The 24,001-nt window shown below is 39.6% G+C and overlaps 2 protein-coding genes and 1 non-coding gene across 4 annotated transcripts; all 3 read left to right on the top strand.

Annotated features, from left to right (window-relative positions):
- The first annotated feature begins 9,584 nt into the window (after window positions 1-9,584).
- TRNAS-CGA (transfer RNA serine (anticodon CGA)) lies at window positions 9,585-9,666 on the top strand. Its single transcript has one exon. It is a non-coding gene; the product is annotated as a tRNA-Ser (tRNA).
- A 1,351-nt stretch (window positions 9,667-11,017) lies between these two features.
- LOC115678350 (transcription factor bHLH68-like) lies at window positions 11,018-14,645 on the top strand. 2 transcript variants are annotated; one of them, XM_030601712.2, is made up of 8 exons: window positions 11,018-11,388; window positions 11,602-12,010; window positions 12,219-12,293; window positions 12,420-12,485; window positions 12,759-12,824; window positions 13,024-13,083; window positions 13,573-13,620; window positions 14,221-14,645. In XM_030601712.2, the coding sequence occupies exons 1-8, from the start codon at window positions 11,216-11,218 to the stop codon at window positions 14,347-14,349; spliced, it is 1,026 nt and encodes a 341-aa protein (XP_030457572.1). In that variant the 5' UTR covers window positions 11,018-11,215; the 3' UTR covers window positions 14,350-14,645. The 2 variants fall into 2 exon arrangements, with proteins under 2 accessions (XP_030457572.1, XP_056167142.1); XM_056311167.1 differs by lacking the exon at window positions 13,573-13,620.
- A 5,697-nt stretch (window positions 14,646-20,342) lies between these two features.
- LOC115678349 (protein NRT1/ PTR FAMILY 1.2) lies at window positions 20,343-23,536 on the top strand. Its single transcript, XM_030601711.2, has 4 exons — window positions 20,343-20,641; window positions 20,760-20,977; window positions 21,544-22,100; window positions 22,175-23,536. The coding sequence occupies exons 1-4, from the start codon at window positions 20,572-20,574 to the stop codon at window positions 23,133-23,135; spliced, it is 1,806 nt and encodes a 601-aa protein (XP_030457571.1). The 5' UTR covers window positions 20,343-20,571; the 3' UTR covers window positions 23,136-23,536.
- The last annotated feature ends 465 nt before the right edge of the window (window positions 23,537-24,001 follow it).

Raw genomic sequence — 24,001 nt, 5'->3', positions numbered from 1 at the left:
GTAATTTTCCCGCAGTGGCCCTGGCACTATTTCAGAATGTCCAACCCAAGAGTTTATATCGATAGGTGCACGGAGACCACGCCGTTAAGCAATGCCGGACGGTTATTTCATCTATATGATCCGCTCCTATTCCATAGTCATTTTCAAGGGGTCGATACATTGCATCGCCGCAATTGTATACCACCAATCGGTAGGTAAACCAATCATCGCATTGCCCTGGAGATATATAAATACTTTTCTGCGAGGGCGGCTTCTTCATAAAGATGATATGATATGACGTTTGAATTGAGTTTGACATGAGGGGCAAACCATATTGCATATTATCATATAATATGATTTAATCAGTAGGATCCCCAGGGGGGGGGCTTTGGTCTGTCGGTATAATAATTTTTACTTAAATATAACCTGCCCACGCATCGCCTAATCTCCACGTCCGCTCTATGGTGTCAAATCCACGAACGAGAGGGAGGCCAGAGACGAGGACAGACGAATCGAACAGGTCCCTTTTTCTCATTTGGTAAAACCCCCCCACGTTTGAATATGATAATACGGGTATTGGATTCTTGTCCCTCCATTACTAGATCTCGAAGGTATGGAGATGCTGAGCGTGATCATCATCCGGAAAAATTACCAAAATAGTCATAAATATATTGTAATTGCGTTGATTTAGTTCCAAGCTTTTTTCTGTTATTGTCAATTTAGTTATAAATAGTTTGTATTTGTACCAATTCGGTCTATCCGGTCAATTTTGGCCGGGAATCGTTGAGATGGATGGTCAGGTAGGATGGCTGACGTGTTCACATCAGTGATTTCAGGCAAAAATTGATCGGATGAACTGAACTGGCAAAACATGAGAATGTTTAAGACGCAATTCACACGATTAAAATGTTTACGACTGAAATGACAAAAGTGTAATAGATTTACGACTTTTTTGGTAATTTTCCCATCATCAGCCCAGTGTTAGGGTTCTAGTACTGAGGCGAGGCTACGCTCGTTTCGCAAAAAAATAAATGATTTGAAAAATATTCTCCTAGAAACGATCGCTTATACCACTTGCAAAAATGAACTAACGAAAGAACATTTTCATCGTCCACATAACTATCTACACGTAAATTACTATCGATAATGAAAACATTTTTTATCGACTAATCATCTCGAGCGATACAAACGATCGCTCCTGAAAAAACGTTTTCCGAATCATTTATCTTCCTCAGAACAAACGGGGCCTAGTCCGTTGTGAAATCGATATCAATTTCCTAATTTTCGTGGGGGGGAATCTAGTTACTTATAAATGCCAAAATTCCAATATCAATTTCAGGATGAGAATTTGAGTGGTGGAGCCACTAGGAACCCAATTCAATTGAATTGAAGAAAAGCAACCCTCGGATGGCCCCCATTTGTTCCCCACGCCATGTATATAATTGCATTAAAGCTCCCCTCGAGAGAGAGAGAGAGAGAGAGAGAGAGAGAGAGAGAGAGAGGCTGCGCTTTATTAATCACTAAGTACAAAGCCGGTCCCTTCTCAATTCCAACTTTCTCTTCTTTAATTTCTCAATTCGTTCTCTTCTTTCTTCGGAACGAGTCGAAGGATTCGTGCTTAAATCTAAAATTCCGTTTATTTATGGTATTATTCGATTTTAATCCGCATATGGGGTTAATTACTCGAAGGCTTGAACTGGTTCTCGGATATGGGAGTGCAGTCGATCACCTTTGATTTGTTTAACAAGTGTCCTGAATTAATACTGCTAATCCCGCCGCGGAGATTTATAGGGAAATCCGGCGAAAAGTATAGCCCTCGCGATGAATGGGAAATTAGGAGGAGGACAAACTTAATCGAATAAGAAAATTGACATCCATATTGGCTTGCCTGACGGTGTAAGGCTCACTCTCGAGTAGTTTGGCGCCTTCTAGTCACATATTCGAAACCCCCCCCCACCCCCCCTCCTCCCCAAATCGCTCCTTGGCCAGAGGAAGCCTCGATTGATCTGCGCTCAGATTCGACCGTGCTATAGCATAGGATAATCCCGACCCTACTCCCACCAGCATCTCGGTGGGCACGGCGGCAACAAGCTCTTTCAAAATGAAACGTAGCTACGGCTAATCCCGTCGAGGGTTTAGAATTCCTACGGTAACGCCGAAGAGGGTCACTGACACCGGTCGCCCCTCGCCACTTTTATCATCGATTAAAAAAGAAGAAGAAGCTGTAGCTAACCCATTTTCTCTCTCTCTCTCTCTATCTCTCTCTCTCTTCCTGCAAGTGTATTTTTGACCTTGGTTTTGATTATGATGGCACGAAGAAGAAAGGCCCCGAGCGTTTCCCCCATCGATCTGCAGGCCGTTTTCGATCGAAGCGCATACGTTTCGAATCGAGCCTCTCGATCGTGCCTTGTGGAATCCCACTACGCTTTTCTTTTTTTTGAGTGCAAAAGTTGCTCTAATCCGATAAGCACCCCCCATGGCACTCCACCTCCCCCTGAAAAGGATTCCTCCTGTCCCTCCATGTTTGACAATTCAAATCGTGTCTTCGTCGTGGTGGTGACATTCATTCGGACACACCTTTCGTAGGATTGAAATCGCACGGAGACATGTGTAAAGCATTATGCATAGAGAGGATTTGGAATGTCGGGACACTATCTATGGCTATTATCTTGAACTCCGTACGGATGTCAATTCTGTTCTGCGCCTTCCAGTTTAGCCCATTTGATCCTTAACCTCTTGACGATTTGCCAATGTAGTCATGCCGGCCAATTTTGACAGGAAATCGCTGACGTGGACGCTGGCCGTCCGACGTGGCGCGGCCGGTGCTGACGTTGACAATTTTTGCAATTTTTAAATAAATTTTCTGGTTTTTCTTTTCTTTTTTTTTCTTATTTCCCTCCATCGGTCCGCGGCCATGGCTGTGGCCAGCGAAGACCATGATGCCCTCGCCCAGTGTTGGCGCCGCCACAATTAAAAAGAAAAGGAAAGAAAAGAAAATGATAAAGGCAAGGAAAGGACAAAAAAGGAAAATATTGGAAAAAGAAAAAATTCAGAAAAATTATTAAAAAATTATAAAAAATTGGCCACCTCAGCACAGGCCGTGCCATCTAGAACACTTGGCGTCCTTGTTAGCAATTTTCAGCCAAAATCTGTTGCAATGACTATATCGGCAAATTGTGAAAAGATTTAGGACGAAATTGGCTAAATTAAAAGGTTTATGACTGAATTGACATCCGTACAATAAGCCTACGAATTTTTTGGTAATTCTCCATGCAAATTGGAGATTATCTAGTTTGCGAAAATCATGTTGGAACAATATATAATTTTTTAATCCCGATAATTTTGGTAGGCGTAACATAATTTGTTGTCGAGCGTGGGAAGCTCTCGGTTCTTTGTTCCATTTTTTTGAGACATCCCGTATATGGATACGACGAATTTCAAATAATTGGACAATTTGAACAGTCCCTGAACTTAAATTAATAAAAAGACAACATTGAATATTTTTATATAGTCTAGGGATTAGTTGAATATATACAAAAAGTTCAGGGATCACATTAAATAAATTAAAAATTCAGCGATCACATTACTTATCAGGCTAAAGTTCAGAGACTACATTGCACATTGGGTCATAGTTCATGAATCATTTGTGTCATTTTCCCAATCGAAAAAAAAAAAGGAAATATGATTTACACGACGTCCGGAAGAAGAATAACATCAAAGTATTAATCATAATATCAATATGATGGATATCACTTGGCAGGCAAATAGATGAGCACATAAAATAGCTACAAGATGGTCTTAGGGGATTCAACTGTACGAGGAATGTATGCTTCCTCTAAAATCTCTTGGATCCCAATAACCACTTTAAAGCACAAATAGAAGATGGATGACTCTGCGAGGAAGAGCCACATCTTTGTCCCCTCTACTTTTGTATCTGGCTATGCGTAGCTTTTGTTTAACACTCAAAGGCCCCAACTAAGTTGATACCCTAGTTTTACTAAATAAATTGCAATCATTGCTTGAGGAATACTTAGGCTTATCTCGCACATGGTGGATCTCACCTCCAGAGGACACGAGCCACATATTTTCCGTAAATTCATCAGGTTTACCTTACCATAACCGATACTGATATAATAAGTCTAGCCAGTAATTATTTTCATGTTATAAGTAGTGGTACACCGTACACGATACTTCCGATCCTTCTTCATTGGGTTCGACCGCCTTTGATGTCCTCGGATTTTGTTATGCCTTCTTAAAAACAAGATAAGACAGCCGGAACGTAACGAAGTTTTAAATGTTTCAAGAGTTGACTAGCTTAAGTTTTATGTGCGATACCGTGGGGGCACGGTATTTGGAATACCGTCTTTTGATCTCATCCACTTAGATGCATCGACCGTGGATAAATCGCGTGTTGACAGCATATGAAACTCGCCTGAGAATTGCATTCGATGTTCGGTCATTATCGATTCTTTATCACGTTTTGATCAAGCCCAAGTGGGTCGAATCTCGAACTCTTATCGCTGTCACTTCCAAGCTCGAAACAGTGATTTTCCATTCAGCTGGAATCCGGGAATTTCCTCCTCGTCCTCCTCCTCCTTTTCTTCTTTTTCCCCACGCTCGATGGCGACTTCTCAGGAATTGCAGAGCTTTCAGCCTACATGATAAAGGAATGATGTTGCACTCGGTTTGGATCGAAAATGGTGGTCAAATCTATGGAGCGGGACGAACGAAATTTGTCAATTTCAACCCTACAGATCAAAGTTCTCGACCATCCAATGAAAGGATGTGGCCAAAATAGTCACATTAACTTATTTCTCATCTCGTTCTTTTGGACGTTTAAGGAACATATAACGATGGAAAATATTACAAACTTTTTTCCAGATTTAGCATGGTGTATGCGACCTTTTTTGTCCAAGCATCTTGCGTATTTACTAATAGCCTAATTCTCTTAAAAAAACCACAACTTTAGGTCCAATTTCAATTCCTCCCAGAACTATTATTATTTTGTCTTAAAAACCTTGAACAACTTTCAATTTAGTCCCAAATTTGCTTTTGTGTCTAAAAATTGCCATTGGGTTTTTAAGAAAATTACCAAAAAAGTCCTAAATATTATGTACTTGTGCTAATTCAGTACTAAAAATTTTCCAATGTAGTCTATTCGATCAAAATTGACCAGAAATTGATAACGTGGACGTCCTACGTGACACGGTCGACGTGGAAAATTTTTGAAAATTTTTAATTTTTTTTTGAATTTTTCATTTAATTTTTTCTTTTATGTTCTTTTTTATTGTTAAGGGTCAGCAGGGGCCGTTGGCCATTGGGCAAGGGCTCGCAGCCCTCGCCGACCATTGGGGGAGGGTCGTAGCCCTCGCTCACAGCTGGGCGAGGGCTTGCTGCCCTCGCACGTAGCTAGCGAGTGCAAGGGCCGCGAAGCCCTCGCCTAGTGGCCAACAAGAGTCGCCGGGCCTCAATTGGTGGCTAGTGGCTGTCTGCCGGCCCTTAACAATAAAAAGAAAAAGAAAAGAATAGACAAGAAAAAAAATTATAAAAAAATCATAAAAATTCAAAAGTTTAAAAAAATTTCCGGTCAATGTCTTCTGTGACACATAGGACACCCGATGTCCACGTTATCAATTTTCAACCAAAATTAGCCTGATGGACTACATTGGCAAAATGTCAAAAGATTTATGATATAATTGGTACAATTGAAAGATTTAAGACTAAATTAGCACAAATGCAATAGGTTTACGACTTTTTTTTTTGTTAATTTTCCCTTGTTTTTTCAAAATTATCAACATTGAGAGGTTGTTATTGTTCCATACGAAAGTGAGAGTATTGGTGAAAATGCCGGTTCTAATAATGAACCTCTAACAATCAATGATTTTGATAATTTTGAAGAAAGTAGTTGCGATTTTTGGACTCAGGGGCATATTTGGGATTACAGCGAAAGTTTGTGATAATTTTTTTTAGACAAAAAAAGTTCGGGGAAGAATTGGGATTGGATCAAAAATTGAGAATTTTTTATGGGAATTAAGCCTGTTACTAACTGCGCCTGTTGTTTCAAACAAAATACCGTGCCTACCTCTAACACCGTGCCATATTTATTTTCCTCGTGTTTAAGATTTCGTGTATAATTTATCTTGAGACACCATATTCGATGATACTGTACCTCGACTTTCTTCTATTTGAAAATAACTCTTATCCGACTTAGGCTTGCTGGCAAATGTCGACCACTCGAACTCATGATCCTTCCATTACAGTTCGATAGGGGAAGTCGAGAGATTTCTCTCCATCTTCTGCAACCAGTTCTTCTGTATACGACTTCAGATGGGTTGTAGAGTACTTTGTTCGATCAGCAACTAAACCATTTTCTGCAGCATTTGCTTGTCCAGATTAACGGGCGATCAATATATTTTAAGGTTAGAAAAGAAAAGAAAAGACAAAAGAACAATGATCACGAGAGAGAGAGAGAGAGGGAGAGATCGGTGTGGATGATGGTGTTGATGTTCATGAGAGCCAAAGTTTCAGCTGTTGACATCTTCTCATGATTCGCGATAATTGCACGACTCTCTGAAGCAAGCACAGCTTGCCTGTCTAATACTGTCTCCCTGGGTACACTCCCATTTATGCATTGCATGCATGCATCCTAACCTGTGGTCGGGGAAAAGTGATATAAAAAAAATAAAAAAATAAACCTGAGAAATTAGATAGTTTGGTGATTTTAACAAACCCCGTTCTTCACGAGGCAGGAAAACTACAAACAAAAAAAAAAAATCCTACACCTATTGCATCGGTGACAATTCAATCCTAAATTTTTCAATTTTGTCAATTTAGTTTTAAACCTTTTGATAATTTGTCAATTGAGTCATTCCAGCTAATTTTGATTGGAGATCGCTAATGTGGACATCGATCGTCTTACGTGGCACGATTGGCTTCGACATGAACAATTTTTGTAATGTTATAATTTTTTTTATTGAAGCGGCCCTCGCCTAAAGTAGGGCCTTCGTGGTTTGCGATGGTCGCTGGTGACCCTCGCCGGCACAATGAAAAAAAAGGAAAGAAAAATATAAAAATTCAATAAAAAAATTATAAAACTTGTCCATGTCAGAGTCGGTCATCTTAATGGCTGGCGTCTACATTAGTTAATTCTGGTCAAAATTTGCTAAAATGACTCAATTGGCTAATTGTCAAAAGGTTTAGAACTAAATTAACTTAATTAGCCAACCCAAAGAAAAAGGAGAAGGGGGTTGTACTTCGTATCATCTTGCGTGCATGGATTTTTTGACGGTTGAGTCTAGAGTATTTAATGAGAACTGGTTCGAAGAGAATGAAACAAGAACATATATTTTTCTTTTGGCCAAAGAGAAAAAAGCAAATTTCGGAAGGATAAAAAAAATTTCATGCGTGTGCTCTTCTCTGGTATTAAAATTATAGTACAATAATTTTTTTCTCCAACTTTGCAACGATTTAGAAAATAACTAGTTAGTCTGACCAAAAAAAGAAAAAAAGAAAAGAAAATAACTAGTTAGAACAACGTAGAGGCCTTAGGGCCCAAACATTTGGGCTGGGCCGAGCACGATTTCTCCTCCTCTTATTTATTTAGTAGATACCAATTCTAAATTTTCTCCCGCAGAATTAATAAAAAAAACACATAGCCTGAGATAAATAGTGAACTTGTAACTTCATATATATGTATTTTCCTTCATTTCCGGCAAAAAGCTGATTTTTCCGCAAATTTTTTGTCTAATTATTTCCTTCTGACCTCAATATGAAGAAGTTATATATATCGAGGATCAAGAATTTTATGCCGGGACAAGACACGTGAACTGGGGATGAACGGTTCCAAGGTGGGTCTGTTCCAGAGCTGGAACCTGAAACCGAACCTGTTATAACCGGTTTCCAGTTTTGGAACCTGAAACCTACCCTGTTTGTCTTGAACCTTGTTTTGGAACCTACCCTGTTTTTTTCGGTCTGGTTCCAGGGTTTACCCGAGAACCTATTTTTTTTTCCTTTTTTAGGTTTCATTTTTTCCAGGTAGCAAATAGGAAAACTTATAACTCAAATCAAAGGTTATATATTTGATTGTGCAAACAATCTTAAGTATTTATACAAAAGCAGATTATCTTAGTCCCAATAATTTAATGGACGTGATAAAATAATATAGGTTCCAGTTGGATATATAGTTTCTTCGTTACAAAACAAAAATTTTAAGAAAAAGAAAATTGCTCCCTATAATGCTTACAAGCCCTTGAGTTAGACTATCGGCAAATAATAATCACCTCCCTCATCCTTACTGATGATAACGCTTAGAATTCTAGCCATATAAAATTGCAAGTGGACCTCTATATAAAACCGGTTCTAAAACCGGTCCGGTTCCCGAGTGGATTTTCACTTGGAACCGGAAACCGGACCAATTTCCGGACCTATTTTTCGGGTGGACCCATCCGGTTTCTAGGTAAATTCGGTCTGGTTGCACGCTGTTGATTAGAGTTTATGTGTTGTGGGGGGGGGGGGGGGTATTTGTGCACTAATTTGCATCATTAACCTTAGTTATTGGTGTTACGATACATAGAATAATCGTGGTGGTGGTGGTGGTGGGACGATGAGAAAAAATTTGGAGCACGCTTCCTCTCCACTGACAAGTAGAAAGTGGGCAAGGGCACCATCAAAGGCGTCAACGTGAAATACGTTTCTTTCTTTCTTGAGTGCTTAATTTCTTTGCAAGCATTCGAGATTCAATTGACCAAAGCAAGAACATGTGGCCCCTCCTTGAAGAGGGGCTGCTTTCCCGATCTTTTTATTTTAATTTGCCTCCGAAATTTTCAAGAATTCGAATGAATTCGGAAGCATAGCCATCGCGAAAAATGAAAACTATTAGTTTGGTCGGTCCCTCTTATTGGGCTCTCGAAAAAGTCTCATGAACCGAGCCCGACCCATCGTTCTTGGGTCGGACGGTTGAAACGGTCTTTCTCGGGCAATTTCAAATTGTCATCAAATGAGCGGATGCGTATGATGTGATTTATCTGACCCGGGGCATTTGTAATTATGCACACGATTTTTTTGTGACAGATGGTATGCATGATTATGAGTTTGCGTTCCTATTAGGTGGGAAGCTCATCATGCTTCATGGGCAGTAGACCTGTCAAAATGGGTCATGACCCCATTTCTTAACCCATATATTAATAAATGGGTCAGTTATATTCACTAAATGGGTTATAAATGGGTATAGGTATAATATGAGTGTTAAAATGGATCGTAAATGGGTTTACAACTTATTTAAACTCAACTCATCTATCTCACTCTCACTCAATCTCGCGCTCACTCATTCCGCACTCTCATAACGGTTTAGGTGTGAGTTTTCCTAGATTTAGTTAAATATGGAAATATTTTAATAATACGGGTCAAGTTGGGTATGGGTCAAGAAAATTGCATTGCGCATAAATGGGTCATAAACGGGTTAATGGGTCAATTTGGGTCGGACCATTTATGACCCGACCCAACCCACCCATTTGATAGGTCTAATGGGCAGCATTAAGGAGTGGACGAGCTGAATCATGTATTCAATTAGTTAATATATATACTCTCAGAAAATTGTTCAACAGAACGTCGATATGTCCGAGTGGTTAAGGAGACAGACTCGAAATCTGTTGGGCTTTGCCTGCGCAGGTTCGAATCCTGCTGTCGACGCTTTTTCTCGCCGCCCTATTTTGTTTTATTATGTCAGCGTTGCTCATATTGAGTATTTTGAAAGAATCATTGCATCAGAACGCATGCATCAATAGAAGATGTCCAATTAGATAACAAGATTGTGATATAAACCGTCTGGCCAAATGCATGGGCCGCTATCATCGGCTCGAAAAATACATGACACGGAGAAATTTGAGAGGACCCACGGAATTTTTCATGAGGTCGAGTCCGATGGTCCTTTATGAGTCATTGTGCTCTTAATTTTCAGTTCTTTCGCCAAATTCGACGTGTGTTAGAATTGTTTATGTTTAGGGATGCGACTTCTTTTCTACTTTCTTTTCTTCTTTTCTTTTTGGTCGACAAGCTCTAATAGCGTATATTTACTTTGCACAGAACCCAGATCTTACCGACATGAGCGAAAGCTCGAGATGTAAAACGAAACATAAATATCCAATGACACCTAGGCTTTGCAACATCCGGTTAAATTGATGGATATTTTCTCATTTTGACTCATAATTTAGAAAAGTACTTAAATTTAACTCTTCTTTGAAAATATTTTAGCATATCCACCATTTCTTCCTAAAAATGGAGGCAATTGCCAGCTCTTCTTTCCAAAAAACGTGGCTCTACCACCATTTCCTTGTTCGTCTTTTCAAATTCTCTCTGTAATGACACAATCCGTTGGACTAATTTAATAATAAGTGGTAACTATGCCATTCTACATATAAATCAATCGAATTTATGGATAAATTGATGGGGTTTTGTATATGTAGATTATGACAATGTCTTCGATCCCAGGTTAAATACATTAATCAACCATGACTCTTGGCTCGGGTTTTTTTCACTTTGCAAGAGACATGGTTCATATAATTTTAATGAACCTCATTCCTTGGATGACACTATTGGCATGTTGATGTTGCCCTAGGAGGCAGAAAACACTCCATATGTCAATGTACTTATTATAGACAACACTATAGTAGCACATTCCCCTACCTCACAAGAATAAGATACCACGTAAAACAATCCCGAGGCATGCCACCCCCGGATTAAGGGGGGTAAGGCTCCTGGGGCTAAAAAATCATTAGTTTATTGCACACCCACCATCTTTTGTGCCCCCACTTTGTAATAACGCAACAAAAAGCTAAGAATAAACAAATCAACACCCTCAATGAGTGAAGAAGGGAAAGGAAAGGAAGGACAAAAATATGGGTTAAATATTAAAGAAAACGCTAAAGCCCTTCTCTTTCTCTCAACCCTAAACACTGTGTATAAAAATTCTCTTGGAGGACATAGGCTCGAGGTGTTTCTTCAGCCTAATCTGAGGAAAGCAAATAGTATTCTCTCGAAAGGCTTGTTTGGATGCATGAACAGGGAAAGAAATACATGACACGGGGTGAAGAGAAAGTAAAGGGAAAGGAAGCAGCGGGGGAAGATTTTTTTCCTTCGTTTTTTTTTTTGGGGTTTTTAAACCTCTCCTCTCTTTAGAAGGTTGTGAGCAGAGGGAAGTGAGAGAGAAGGGAGAGAGATCATAAGTTCACTTCACTAACAAATGATGGCAGGAAACCCTAACTGGTGGAACATGCATCCACCATCTTATCATCATCACCACCATCATCAGCCTCCTACCAATTTGTTACCTCCTCCGTATGTCGTCGGATCTCAGAATTCTCTCGCTGATTGTCACGCCCAGGAACTTCCTCAGTCTTGGAGTCAACTCCTCCTGTACTCTCTCTCTCTCTCTCTCTCTGTGGGTTTGTGTGTGCGTGTTTTTGTCTGTCCGTGAGAGAGAGAGAGAGAGAGAGAGAGAGAGAGAGAGAGAGAGAGAGAGAACTGATTTTTCAGCTTTTTCCAGTCAAATCTGGAAGCTATTTTGCTAGTGATATCACTCTTCTTGACTCTCGCTCTGCGTTTCTTTTGTTCTTTTTTTTTTTCAAGGGGAGGATTGTGCAGTGAAGAAGATAACTACAAGTATGGTGGGAGTCACTTTCAGGCAAAAAAGTTGGAGAACTGGGAAGAGCTACAAATGGTGAACAACCCATCTTTAGGTGTACACGTCGTTCATCATCCTCATCCTCAGCTTGTAGATGTAAAACAAGAGGTGTCTCAAACCAGCAGTGACATGCTGTACAGCCATGGAGTCCATGAAGAGTTGTTCCTGGCACCAAGCAATGTCAATAATAAGCCTGCTTGGCCAAATAGCAGCAACGCCATCATGCCTGTGTCTTCTCCTACCTCATGTGTCACCACTTTGAACAATAACAACAGCATGTTGGACTTCTCTAGCACCAACACTGATAGCAACAAGAACAGCAATAATCAATTGCGTCCTGATCATTCATCTGAGGTTGCTGAAATCCTTTTCCATTTTTTCTTTTCCCTTTTCTTCTTCGTGTGTTTGTGTGGGTGGGTCTGTTTTGTAGAATGGTTATAATACTCTCCTTGGGGTCAAGATCTTTTAGGTGGAGTTGCTGTAGCACAGCTGGAGCTGGTTCGTGTGTTCTTGCAATAGATGCATGTTTGACCCTTGACCTGCAATTTTTTTCTTCCTTTAGTGTAATAGCGCAGCCACTGGAGGGGCATGTAAGAAGGCTAGAGTTCATCCCTCTTCGAGCCAATTACCTCTCAAGGTTAAACTCTGCACATCTCTCTCTTTCTCTCTCTCTCTCTCTCTCTCTCTCTCTCTCTCTCTCTCTCGCATATAACCTGGAGTGAGAAAATTTGAGATGATTTTGTGTATTCAATGAGGCATGCAGGTGAGGAAGGAGAAGCTAGGCGATAGAATAACAGCACTCCACCAGCTTGTTTCTCCTTTTGGAAAGGTAAACTTAATTTGAAAATTTTTCTTCTTGTTCATCCCCATCCCCAACACATATTGATGAACAGAAAGGAGATATTTGCGTAAGGTGATTTTTATATGAATAAAGTCCATAAAAAGCAGAATTCCCTTCTGCCAAAACCTTTCCCTTCTTTGCTCCTTTATTTGTTTTTTCACATTCTCCTATATATGCTCTCCTTTTAGCATTAAAGAAGGACCAGAAAGATAACTTAGGGTTTTGTGTTAATTGTGCAATGTGTTCTTTTTATTTTTGCAGACTGACACTGCTTCTGTCTTGTTAGAAGCCATTGGGTATATCAGATTCCTTCAGGGTCAAATTGAGGTGATGTTTATTTGCTCTCATATTTTTATATACGTGTGTGAGCTCTCTGCAAAACACCGACTCAGAATCAGTAAAGGGCATGCACTTAAAAGAGTATATAAGTTTTTACTTTGATAGCTTTTCTGCAAGAAACATTCTCTTTGAGTAATCACAGTTTGTATATAACATTTTTCATTTTTGTTATGCATGAATAATGCAGGCTCTTAGCTCTCCTTACCTGCGCAATAATGAATCTGGAAATACGAGGAATCACCAGTCTGTAAGTATCCGGCCACAACATACATGTACTTCATATTCAAACAGAAAAGACTAATATCATTGAAAAATGTTTTACAAATTTGATTTTGAAGTGATGTGAAAAACTCTGAATTAGTTTTTGAACAAGTAGAACATGAAAGCACTGATAAAAGATTACTGCACCACTTTGTAAATCAATCTCTGATTTCGGTGCGGGCATTTTTCAACACAAAATTTGGTGTATGCATCTTAGAGTCTCAATATATTTAGTTTACGAACTAACTAAAACATGATTTAATTAGCTGAAACCCATAGCCAACATTAGACCATTGCTATGTACTAAGTGTCTGCTATAAGACTTGTCTGAAGCAAAGGACAGCATCTCTCTCTCTCTCTCTCTCTCTCTCTCTCTCTCTCTCTCTCAAAAGACATATATAGTGGAAGTTAGCAGTTTGTTGTTGTTAAAACTATAGTTATATTGGTAAGTTCATGAGAGGAAACCTTTTGTCAGGTTCAAGGAGAAGGGAATTTTGCATTTCCTGGAGACACCAGCTTGCAGGTATATAATTGTGCTTTATTGGATCTGTCATCCTCTTAAACCAGCAAAAGCAAGTAGCTAGAGAGAGCAGACTTTGTTTATTCTAGACCAAGCATCTAAGTCTACTATTTTCGATGGGAAGAGAAAGCTTTAGCAAACAAGGTTCCCATAATTTATACGCCTTTACCCTCATAAAGTCATCAAAAGCATAATAGATATATAACCAAGACTTGACATTAGCTTGGAATCCTAAAAGGCTTTTTGCTAAGATATGATAAAAGTTCTCCTGTCTTTCTTTTCCATTCTTTTCACTACATAGCTCTTCGAGGACACCTGCCCAATCACAAAAGCAAACCCTAACAAAGGTCCACCACTTTAGCATTAATTTAACAAATATAAAGCCCTCTCCATTTGATTCCTTGGTATTTTGTAGGATAACTTATATCACCGCCATCATTGTTATCATCATTTAGATCATCATTATTGCTCTAATTTAACCATCCTAAGAAACAAGTGCGCATTGAGCAGGTACTTCATAATGATGATAAGACTAATTTTATTTCATAGCCATAGCGGTGGATGGGATGATTTAGATTTGCATATGTATGTTTTGGTTCTCAGGAAGACCAAGATAAACCAATGGATCTGAAGAGTAGAGGCCTGTGCTTGGTTCCGGTCTCTTGCACAATGCAAGTCGGAAACGAAAGCGGAGCCGACTATTGGGCTCCGGGACTCGGCGGCGGCTTTTGACGGGGACCGGTCGGGACAGAGGCGACGACATTGATGGAGCAAGCTCCCATGGAATGACATAATATCACGAGCAGTCACTCTGCTTAAACCTAAGGCTGACTGCTCATGATGCTATGCATTCTTAGAGTAGCATCGACTTGATTGTTAATTTGTTCGGCTACATGATTGATTGGAGAACTCTAGCTGTTGTATTACTATGAAGTTCATGGATGAGAAGTTGTAATCTAGGATGGTTTGTAGGTAGTAATATATTAATCCTTCGTTATGAAATGAAAAGAAAATCCAAATTATGTCACTCCAACATTTTAACACAAAAGCATGCGTGTATCCAATTTTCCATTCTTTTTCCGCTTTCTTTATGCCTGTTCATGATAATGATTTGCATAAAAATATGGGGTTTAGAATCTTGGGTTTGGGATGCAAATGCTAGAAAATAGTAAGTTCTCAAACAATGTATGAAATTACCAACTTTACTATCGTATCTCCTCTTCACAAATTAAAATTGATGGGTTTCTAGAGAGGTTGGTAATTCGGAAACGATCAAATAAACAATGATAATTGAGTCAAATAAGAGTTAATAATCTAAAACTACTTGATAATTCACTGTGAAAATGTTGTTGAGTAACTCTAATGAAATTGATAAGAGTTAGTAATGTCAATAAAAGTTGGTAATTCGGGAACAATCAAATAGTCGTCTGTAAGTAACTCATATACAATTGGTAATTTTATATATAAATTGACGACTCCATCAAAAGTTGGTAAGTAATTAAAAAAGTTAATAAATTTTGAAATAAGAGTTAGTAACCTGAAAGTGGATTTTAACTTATTGGAAAAAAAGTTGGTAAATTGCACGAAATAAATTTGGTAATTTCGCGTAAAAGTTGGTAATTTTTAAAAGTTTATAAGCAACACAACTGAGAGTTGATAATTTATTACAACAATTGGTAATTTTGAATCAATTAAATAAATATGGGTAAGTTAGAACAAAGGTTGGTTGATTAGCAAGTTAACAGTAGTGCTTAGAACATTTATGGCATGTTTAGTAACGTTTCTGTTTCTCTGTTTTTCTGATCTTTTGTTCCCCGTAACAGAAAAAAGAATAGAAATCCATTTAGTAACGTCAGTTAGTTTTTTTGTTCCAGGAACAGAAAAGTAGTCAGGGAATAGATTTGAAACAAAAATAAGAAGTAAAAAAAATCTACTTTTCTGTTTCTGAAACAAAAAGAAAAATAATAGAGAAAACAAGATCAACTCTCTCTCTTTCGTAAGATATTCTCATACTAAACCCTAAATCCCAAATCCTAAACCTTAAAACCCTAAACCTTAACCCTCAAACCCTAAATCCCAAAACCTTAAATCTCAATACCCAAACCCTAAAACCCATAACACTAAAATCAAAAACCCTAAACCCTAAACTCTAAAACCCAAACCCTGAACCTTATAAACCTCAAATCCTAAACCCTAAAATCCCAAACCCAAAACCAGAAACCCTAAACCCCAAAACTCCAAACCCGAAACCCTAAAATCGTAATTCCAAACCCTAAATCCTAAAATGCAAAACCACAAAACCCTGAACCCTAAACCATAAACTTCAAACCCTGTACCCTAAATCCCAAACCCCAATACCCAAAACCTGAATCCCTAAACCCAAACCCTAAAACCCCAAACCCGAAACACTAAATCCAAAGCTCCAAACCCGAAACTCTAAAACCTAAATCCCAAACCTAAACCCTAAAATCCAAAACCTAAAACTCAAAGCCGAAATCCTAAAACCCTAACCCCAATCCTAAAATCCAACACCCTAAATTGCAATTTCCTCAACCACCACTTGGTATTCGCTTTGTCTATAAGGAGTAATTTTCTTTATGATTGTATTAAAGTCATTCAATTCTATATCATAATATATTATTATTCTATTTCTAGTCTAATTTTATTCAAACATGAATTGTTAAGTCCCATAAGCTGCAATTTCCTCGACCACCAACCGGTATTTGCTTTATCTATAAAGAGTAATTTTCTTTATGATTGTATTAAGGTTATCCAATTTTATATCATAATATATACTTATTCTATTTCTAGTCCAATTTTATTCAAACATGAATCGTTAAGTCTCCACCGACAATTTTATAATTAAATGAAAAATTAGGAGTAGAAATTTTTAGTGTTCTACCAAACGCATTTCTGTTCTTTTTCTACTCCGGGAATAGAAATTTTGTGCAGTTACTAAACACATTTTTTTGCTCAGAAAATCGTCTAGGGAATAAAAATAGAAAAAAATATTTCTGAACAAAAATTATTTTTTAGAACAGAAATGTTACTATACAGACCCTTACCAACACAGAAAATTGTTCCACTTTTTTAGCATACCAAAAAATAGAATTTGCAAGCCAATGTGATCGTCCAACAATAACCTTCCACCTCATCCTTTGAACTAGGGGTCTAATCAAGCCGAGCTGAGTCGATATTAGTGCCAAGCTGTAGCTCAACTCAACAACTCGGGACTAGTAACTCGACTCGAGTATCAAAACTGAGGCTCGATCTCGACTCGATTGTAATAGAGTTACATATGAATTCGAGCTTGAGCTCAATAAGCTCGAACATTCACTCTACGTTTATTTATCTGAAGGTTAAATGCGTAATTTGACTTATGCGTCTTTTTATTTTTTCGCGATTAAAAATACTTCCGGAAAAAACAATAGGAGCTCAATTAGGTTTAAGAGAGCTTGTCGAGCCGACTATTGGTGAGCTTGAACTCGACTTGATAAGATACTCTCGACTAATTTGAGCTTGGCTCAAACTTAAGCTAGTCAATCCCGAATAATTATCGAGTCATATCCGAATTACTCACGAGTAGCTTGACTCATTTTTATCCTTACTTTGCACCAGAACATGCCTTTTGGACATGAGTTCTACGAGATCAGTGTCCTGAAGTGGGATGGAAACTGTTGGAACAAATTGAATGAACAGTGACATAAGATCTTGCAAAGAAAAAGAAAAAGAACGAAAGCAAATAATGATGGTGCATAGTCATGCCATTTCAAATGTTGCAGCAACAAACACATACTTTGTTCCTAGATGTGATGTTTTTGTGCAGGACAGACTTTGAAAGAGTGTCTTTCAAGACTTCAAACATTGCACAGCTCCTCCTTCACCATACATCCTGTCATCAACAGTGCATCTATGCATTCCCCTTCTCTCCTTCTCTTTTTCTTTATGTGACCTTTTCATGAGTACTTATTATAGCAATCCATTCCTCCTCGGTTGTCCAAGACTACCCCATCTTCTTAACTGGAAAGTTTGATAGAGAGAGGGAGAGAGAGAGATTCATGTGGGCTGACCCGAATATGCCAATGTAGGTCCGCTCAATTCGGGTCTTTCTTTCCAAGCCAGACTTTATCAGATTGTACTCGAGTGAATAATATAAATTGCTGTATAACATAAGATAAGAATTCAATAGAAAGTAATGGGAGGGCCACTCGCATCCATTTCAAACACGCTCCTGCAGCAACCAAAGTGTGTGCACGACTCAATTCTGTCGTAACTCCTACATCATATGTTGCATCACTCCCACTTTGCCCTGGAAAAATATTTTGTTGTCTCTCTGCTCTCATTTTCTTCTTCCTGGCCAACTTTCTGTGCTCTCGTTGAAAATCGCATCCTAATTATATATACATAAGCAGACCTACTACGTGATGATGGTCTTAGTGGGTCTTTCATGGCTTAAACCTTTTATCTTTTGTATTCTCCTTTCGATTTTCTTTTAAATTTGCGCAAATTTTGAAGTTTTATTGGGAATATGGAGGTGTGGCTATCGTTTGGTGAAGGTCACTCTTGATAGGGCATTAGATCCCTACCCAAGTCTCACCATCCTCATCTTTCACTTCCTAGTTTAGTCTGACAAAAGAAGGGCAAAATAAAGATATGCTTTGAGAAAAAGAGAATATGAGGGATCGATACTTATGTCCTGCTGATCATTACTCTTGAAGCTAAGTTATCATGGATGTGATCTATACATGTTTCTTGACAGTTTTTTCCTTCTAATTTTTCCCAAGAAAGAAATCGGTTACCAATTTCCCTTTTTGTTTTCTGGTTCAAATTTGGATTTGGCACCATAATATGTTTTTCCAGATTCATTTGGGCTTTTTGGTTCTCTGCAAATATGCAGGTCATGCGAGAGCAGATGCGCAGAGAGAGAGAGAGAGAGAGAGAGAGCAGAAGGTAACAAAAGCATGCAGCTACACATGCCATGCCTCCTCAGTGATCATTTCACCCTGAAAAAGTTATTACAACAACCTGAACACTTACCACTCATTGCACTCAAAATCTTTTTTTTTTTTTTTGTCTCTGCTTAAGTCCAAAAACGCAGGCATGTCTTGTTTCTTCTTGTTTCCATCCTGCGGAGTTTGTTCTCGCATGTCCCAACAAACACAAGAGTATAATTCTCACCATCACAAACAAAAAAAAAGGAGGAGAAGAAGTGAAATCCATAAGATATATACTGAGTAATGTTGAAATTGGAGGCAAGATGGAGATGCCGTAAATCAAGCGTTGGTGGTTGTGAAAAACTGTACTAGGAGTTTTGAGTCAAGACTCCGCGATCTCAAATTCAAGAAGTGTATTATCGTTGTTATGGATGCTTAAACTTGGCTCGATCAAACTTGTAACTAAGTTCGAGCTTACTCTCATCGGAATTCATTTTTGAAGTTGAGCTTCAAACTACAATGAGAAGTAGAAGTTGTGTTACCGAAGCGCAAATGCTTGATTAGGATCATCAACTGTGAGAGTCAAATATCACTAAAATCCCAAGCACATCGATTTCACACTCGAAATCATGAAGAATTTAGTGGGCTGTGGTGACAGATTGACCAACCCAGATTTGTAAAAGTCCACTTGGAAAATGGGCTGGAGTTGGAAATCTGTAGCCCTTTCCATTGAAGTTGATCCAGAGATTCAAGCCCAAGTTGTCAAATTGACTGAGCTACCATCTGAGTCTCACATTACTTCGTTTGAGGGAAAACAGTCTCTCACGAAATCCACAGTCACCATATAATAGTAATCGAACATGTCACGAGATCGATGATGTATCTGCTAGGAAAATCGCGTTACTAATGATTGAAATGATAAAAGCCTTCTAATCTTTGTGAACCTTGAGTCATTTTCAGGATGTCGCCAACTTTGAACTTCTTGCGATGACCTTCGAGTGGCTTAATCGATGGGGGAATTGGAGCTTTGATTGCTGGGTTTCGACACATCTGACATTGGAGTCACTCGTCACGAATGCTTCAATGCTCCATGAAGACTGAAGAGGACTGATCAGGCACATATCATTGTTCACCAAATTACCCCATAATCACATACGGTCATGTTAATTGCGTCCGGCAACTGGGCCTTGCTTGTAGTTGTGTAGATCGGACGGCCTAATGAATAATAATGCTGGAATTGGATGTTATCGATTGTAGTCAACACATGGAGTCTAAAACTGCTCGTTGGTACGATTGTAGTAATTGCTAAACAAATTGCAATAATTGCTAAGCAAAACAACACATCACAGATTGAAAAGGGGGGGGCGTCTTCATGCTGCTCGCCCAGTAAACGCCACCCCATTGGAAACTCCCAAGTTCAAGAACTGCACAAAATACATTTGCTTTCAGTGAATGAACATGCTTAAGCAGAGCACGATGTACTGCAGTCGGAGCCAGAGGAGGCGATGGCTCTGCCTCTGGCTCATCCTTCCCTTGCAATAATTGCTTGGAATTTTGGAGGATGCATCAAAGATCTTCCTCCGGTCAGAAAAGCTCCTCAGAAATGGATTGCTCACCACGCCAAAACAACACGGTCAGGACAAGTTAACACCGATCGTATCCAGCCACCTCCTACTGCTTGTCAATCAGCCTCAGCCCCCACACTATGCCCTGCCCTGCACTGCACTAAAATAAAGTCTGCTTCTAGTACACAAAAATTATTCTTGTTTTACGTGCATGTCATTTATTTATCTGCTCTTTTTCACACGCAAAGTCATCCCTCTCTCCCTGTCCCAAAGCCCACTGACACAGAGTAGAAAAGAAAGAAGAAAAAAAGCCTTTTTTCAGCACATCTTTTGCCATCTCTAGACCTCTCTGTGATCTTCTTTATATTCAGTGCCGCAGCAAGAGACCAACCCACTTCGGACTCGAAACAAGAAACCAACTTGCTCTCGCTTCCGTGTTGCATCTCGAGCAGAAGATGAGTCGCCAAGAAGAAGAAGCTCCAGAGAGAGCAAAGGGCGGCCTCATCACCATGCCCTTCATCATAGGTTAAGCGCTGCTGCATTGCTGTGATCTGCGTGGTTCTTGATTTCCTTTATTTTATTTTATTTTGTGGGTCCTTCTCGTGCTCGAAATGCTGAGTCTTGGGTTGATTTTTAATCGCAGCAAACGAAGCGTTTGAGAAGGTGGCGAGCTATGGGCTCTTGCCCAACATGATACTCTACTTGATGGGGGACTACCATTTCGGCGTGGCCAAAGGGACGAACTTGATCTTCTTCTGGTCAGCTGCTACAAATTTCATGCCGCTTCTTGGGGCTTTCCTTGCCGATTTTTATCTGGGTCGATTCCTCACCATTGCTTTGGGCTCCATCTCGAGCCTCTCGGTAATTAATTACAGTCAACTTTCCTTAATTTTTTGTTGTTTAACATGGTCGGGCATTGTGCATCTTCCAGTCCCACCTCGAGTTTTTGAAGATACCTTTGTTTCACTATCAGATCTGGAAATTATTTGGGGGGCGGGGTGGGGTGGCTTTAATTATTTGGCTACCCATACTATTTGTCAACTGTCACTCTCTTGCTTTTGCTTTTTTAGTTTCCCTCTTCCAGTTGTGGAGAGCTTCTACTTTCTCACTTTATGGTGCTTTCTCAATTATGCACCAATCAGTGTTCCTGTTATTGTCCTCTCCTTTCTGGTGGACTTAAAAAGTTGAAAGACTTCAATTAGGATAGACTAGAGTAAAAAGTTTAGTAGCAAGTAATGTGATGTGGTCAAAGATCAAGTTAAATCGTCAGCATCTAGGTAATGTCATGTGTAGATTCTAAGTTCTTCTTCAGGAATTTTTGATGATTTTGACAGAAACAATGTAGTTGGTTTTTCATAGCAAAATCAACTTCTCCTTCATTTATGCCAAAGAGAAACCATCAACTAAAGTACACTCACGCATTGTAGGGAATGACACTATTGTGGTTAACAGCAATGATACCACGGGCAAGGCCTCCTCCTTGCGACCCATCCACAAACACCTGCGAATCCTCGAGCACACCCCAAATGATCCTTCTGATCTCAGCCTTCGCCCTCATATCCATCGGAGCCGGAGGGATCCGACCCTGTTCATTAGCATTTGGTGCTGATCAAATAGACAGAAGAGAAAACCCGAACAATAAGAGGGTCCTAGAGAGTTACTTCAATTGGTACTATGCCTCAGCCTTTCTTTCCGTCCTTGTGGCCTTGACGGGCATAGTTTATACACAAGATCACTTGGGGTGGAAGGTCGGGTTCGGGATTCCCGCTATTCTCATGTTCTTCTCGGCGTTCTTGTTCATTCTCGCTTCGCCTTTTTACATTAAGCAGAAAGCGAACAAGAGCTTGTTCACTGGGTTTCCGCAAGCAATCGTTGTTGCCTACAAGAACAGGAAACTCAATTTCCCGAGCCAGGAATTAGATGGCTTTCATTGCTACCATCAGAAGAAGGGTTCGGAGTCTGTCCTGCCAACCAATAAACTAAGGTAACTTCTCACAAAAAGCCAGTGTCTCAAAGTTATGTGAAGTGGAGTGAACATGTTTAACCATATAATTGCAGGTTTTTGAACAAAGCATGCATCATTAAGGATCCACAAAATGATATAACTCCAGATGGATTGGCTTCCAATCCCTGGAGTTTGTGCACGGTCCAGCAAGTCGAAGAGCTGAAAGCACTGATTAAGGTCATGCCACTATGGTCTACTGGGATCATGCTGTCGATCAACGTAAGCCAAACCTCTTTCTCATTGCTCCAAGCGAGCTCCATGGACCGACACATTACTTCAAGCTTCCAAATCCCAGCAGGATCTTTTGGTACGTTCACGATCATCACGCTCTCAATATGGGTCATCCTTTATGATCGTGGTCTCCTTCCCTTAGCGTCAAAAGTCAAGGGAAAGCCAGTACGTCTTGGTGTGAAACTGCGGATGGGAATTGGGCTACTCTTATCCTGTATGGCCATGGTTGTCTCAGCAATAGTTGAGCACATTCGAAGGAAAAGAGCTTTACAAGAAGGGTTGCGAGAAAATCCACATGCGGTGGTTGGAATGTCTGCGATGTGGCTCGTGCCACAGTATTGTCTGAACGGGTTTGCCGAAGCTTTCACAGCAATAGGCCAAACCGAGTTCTACTATTCCGAATTCCCTAGATCCATGTCTAGTATTGCAGCTTCCTTGTTTGGGCTGGGGATGGCCGTGGCAAACTTGTTAGCAAGTGCTATAGTGAGCGCCGTGGACAGTCTCACATCCGGAGCGACAAGAAAAAGCTGGGTATCGAGTAATATAAACGAGGGTCGCTATGACAATTACTACTGGCTCCTCGCCATCATGAGTCTGGTGAATATATTCTATTTCCTGTTCTGTAGTTGGATTTATGGACCCTGCTCGGGTAGCGGCATGAATGTCCAGGAACAGGGGATCGGCTCCGGGAAGGAACTAGAAGTGTGTAAAGTAGAGAAGAAGCTTAAGGATGAGTTAGATGAAAGAGAGGAAGGAAAGAAGGATGCTGATCTCACGAAATAGGGGGACTGTGTCATGCAGTTTGGATCAAAATAATCATTTTGCAAGGATTGACAGTGTAGAAGTCACTATCCAAAGACTCTGAAAATATGGATCGTATAGAGCTTGCAGTATTTTTTGAAGACTCACATAGAGTGATGCGGCAGAAAGGAATGAACTGCTACAAATGCTACAATCAAGAAATCCAGGGTAGGGATCTCTGGTGTATAGGACTTATGTGTGATTTTTAAAGATTGTATTTTTGAGTGTATCTAAGATGAGTATTTGGTGCTTTGACTTGTGCTGGGTGTTGACAAGCAATGTAAGATCCCATTGTAAGTAATTTTTCTGTGGCTAAGGCCGGAGTTACTGGCCAGGCCATTTGCTGTTTTGGCATTGAAAATTATAAGATGAGGCTTTTAACATGGACAGATAGCTGCTTTGTGGGAAAATGAACTTGATCCTTCATTAGACTTAACAGACAAATTGAAGTCCTAGTCTCAGCTCTAACAGTGAATACTAAGGAACAGTTTCTATCTGCCCTCAAAGTTTACCAAGTTTTTTACTAGTAGCCTCGCGTATGCACAGGGCAATGGTCACGGAGTTTCACAGAAGTGGATAGAGGCAAAGAGGGTGCAGAATATGTTTGCATTTGCCGTTCTACAAAAAGTTCAAATGGAATTGAGTCGATTGAGTTGGTGGTGGCTGAAAGAACAAGGCAAAATTCATCCACAAAGTAATTACACACTGCATGAGAAATGAAAATCTTTTATTACCACCAAATTGAGGCGGTCCCCCTCATCTTATCTTACAAGTTTATAAATTAAAACGAAGGTATTCAAGCGACGCTAGTTTTGACACTTTCATGTACTTTTGTTCACTTGTTTTTC

This window comes from Syzygium oleosum, unplaced genomic scaffold (genome assembly GCF_021117445.2).
Source record: "Syzygium oleosum isolate NSW1041296 unplaced genomic scaffold, Sole_v2.1 Sole_v2.05, whole genome shotgun sequence".
Lineage (NCBI taxonomy): Eukaryota > Viridiplantae > Streptophyta > Magnoliopsida > Myrtales > Myrtaceae > Syzygium > Syzygium oleosum.
Note: the sequence above shows the minus strand (reverse complement) of the source record. Positions and strands in the feature narration are given on the sequence as shown.

What these genes read in the sequence shown, in the direction of transcription:
- LOC115678350 (XM_030601712.2), top strand. Translation starts at nt 11,216, where the DNA reads ATGATGGCAGGAAACCCTAACTGGTGGAACATGCATCCACCATCTTAT. An exon ending in TCTTGGAGTCAACTCCTCCT is followed by an intron (nt 11,389 to 11,601) that starts GTACTCTCTCTC and finishes TTTTTTTTCAAG; the next exon opens with GGGAGGATTGTGCAGTGAAG. An exon ending in TCCTTCAGGGTCAAATTGAG is followed by an intron (nt 12,825 to 13,023) that starts GTGATGTTTATT and finishes TGAATAATGCAG; the next exon opens with GCTCTTAGCTCTCCTTACCT.
- LOC115678349 (XM_030601711.2), top strand. Translation starts at nt 20,572, where the DNA reads ATGAGTCGCCAAGAAGAAGAAGCTCCAGAGAGAGCAAAGGGCGGCCTC. An exon ending in CACCATGCCCTTCATCATAG is followed by an intron (nt 20,642 to 20,759) that starts GTTAAGCGCTGC and finishes TTTTAATCGCAG; the next exon opens with CAAACGAAGCGTTTGAGAAG. An exon ending in CTGCCAACCAATAAACTAAG is followed by an intron (nt 22,101 to 22,174) that starts GTAACTTCTCAC and finishes ATATAATTGCAG; the next exon opens with GTTTTTGAACAAAGCATGCA.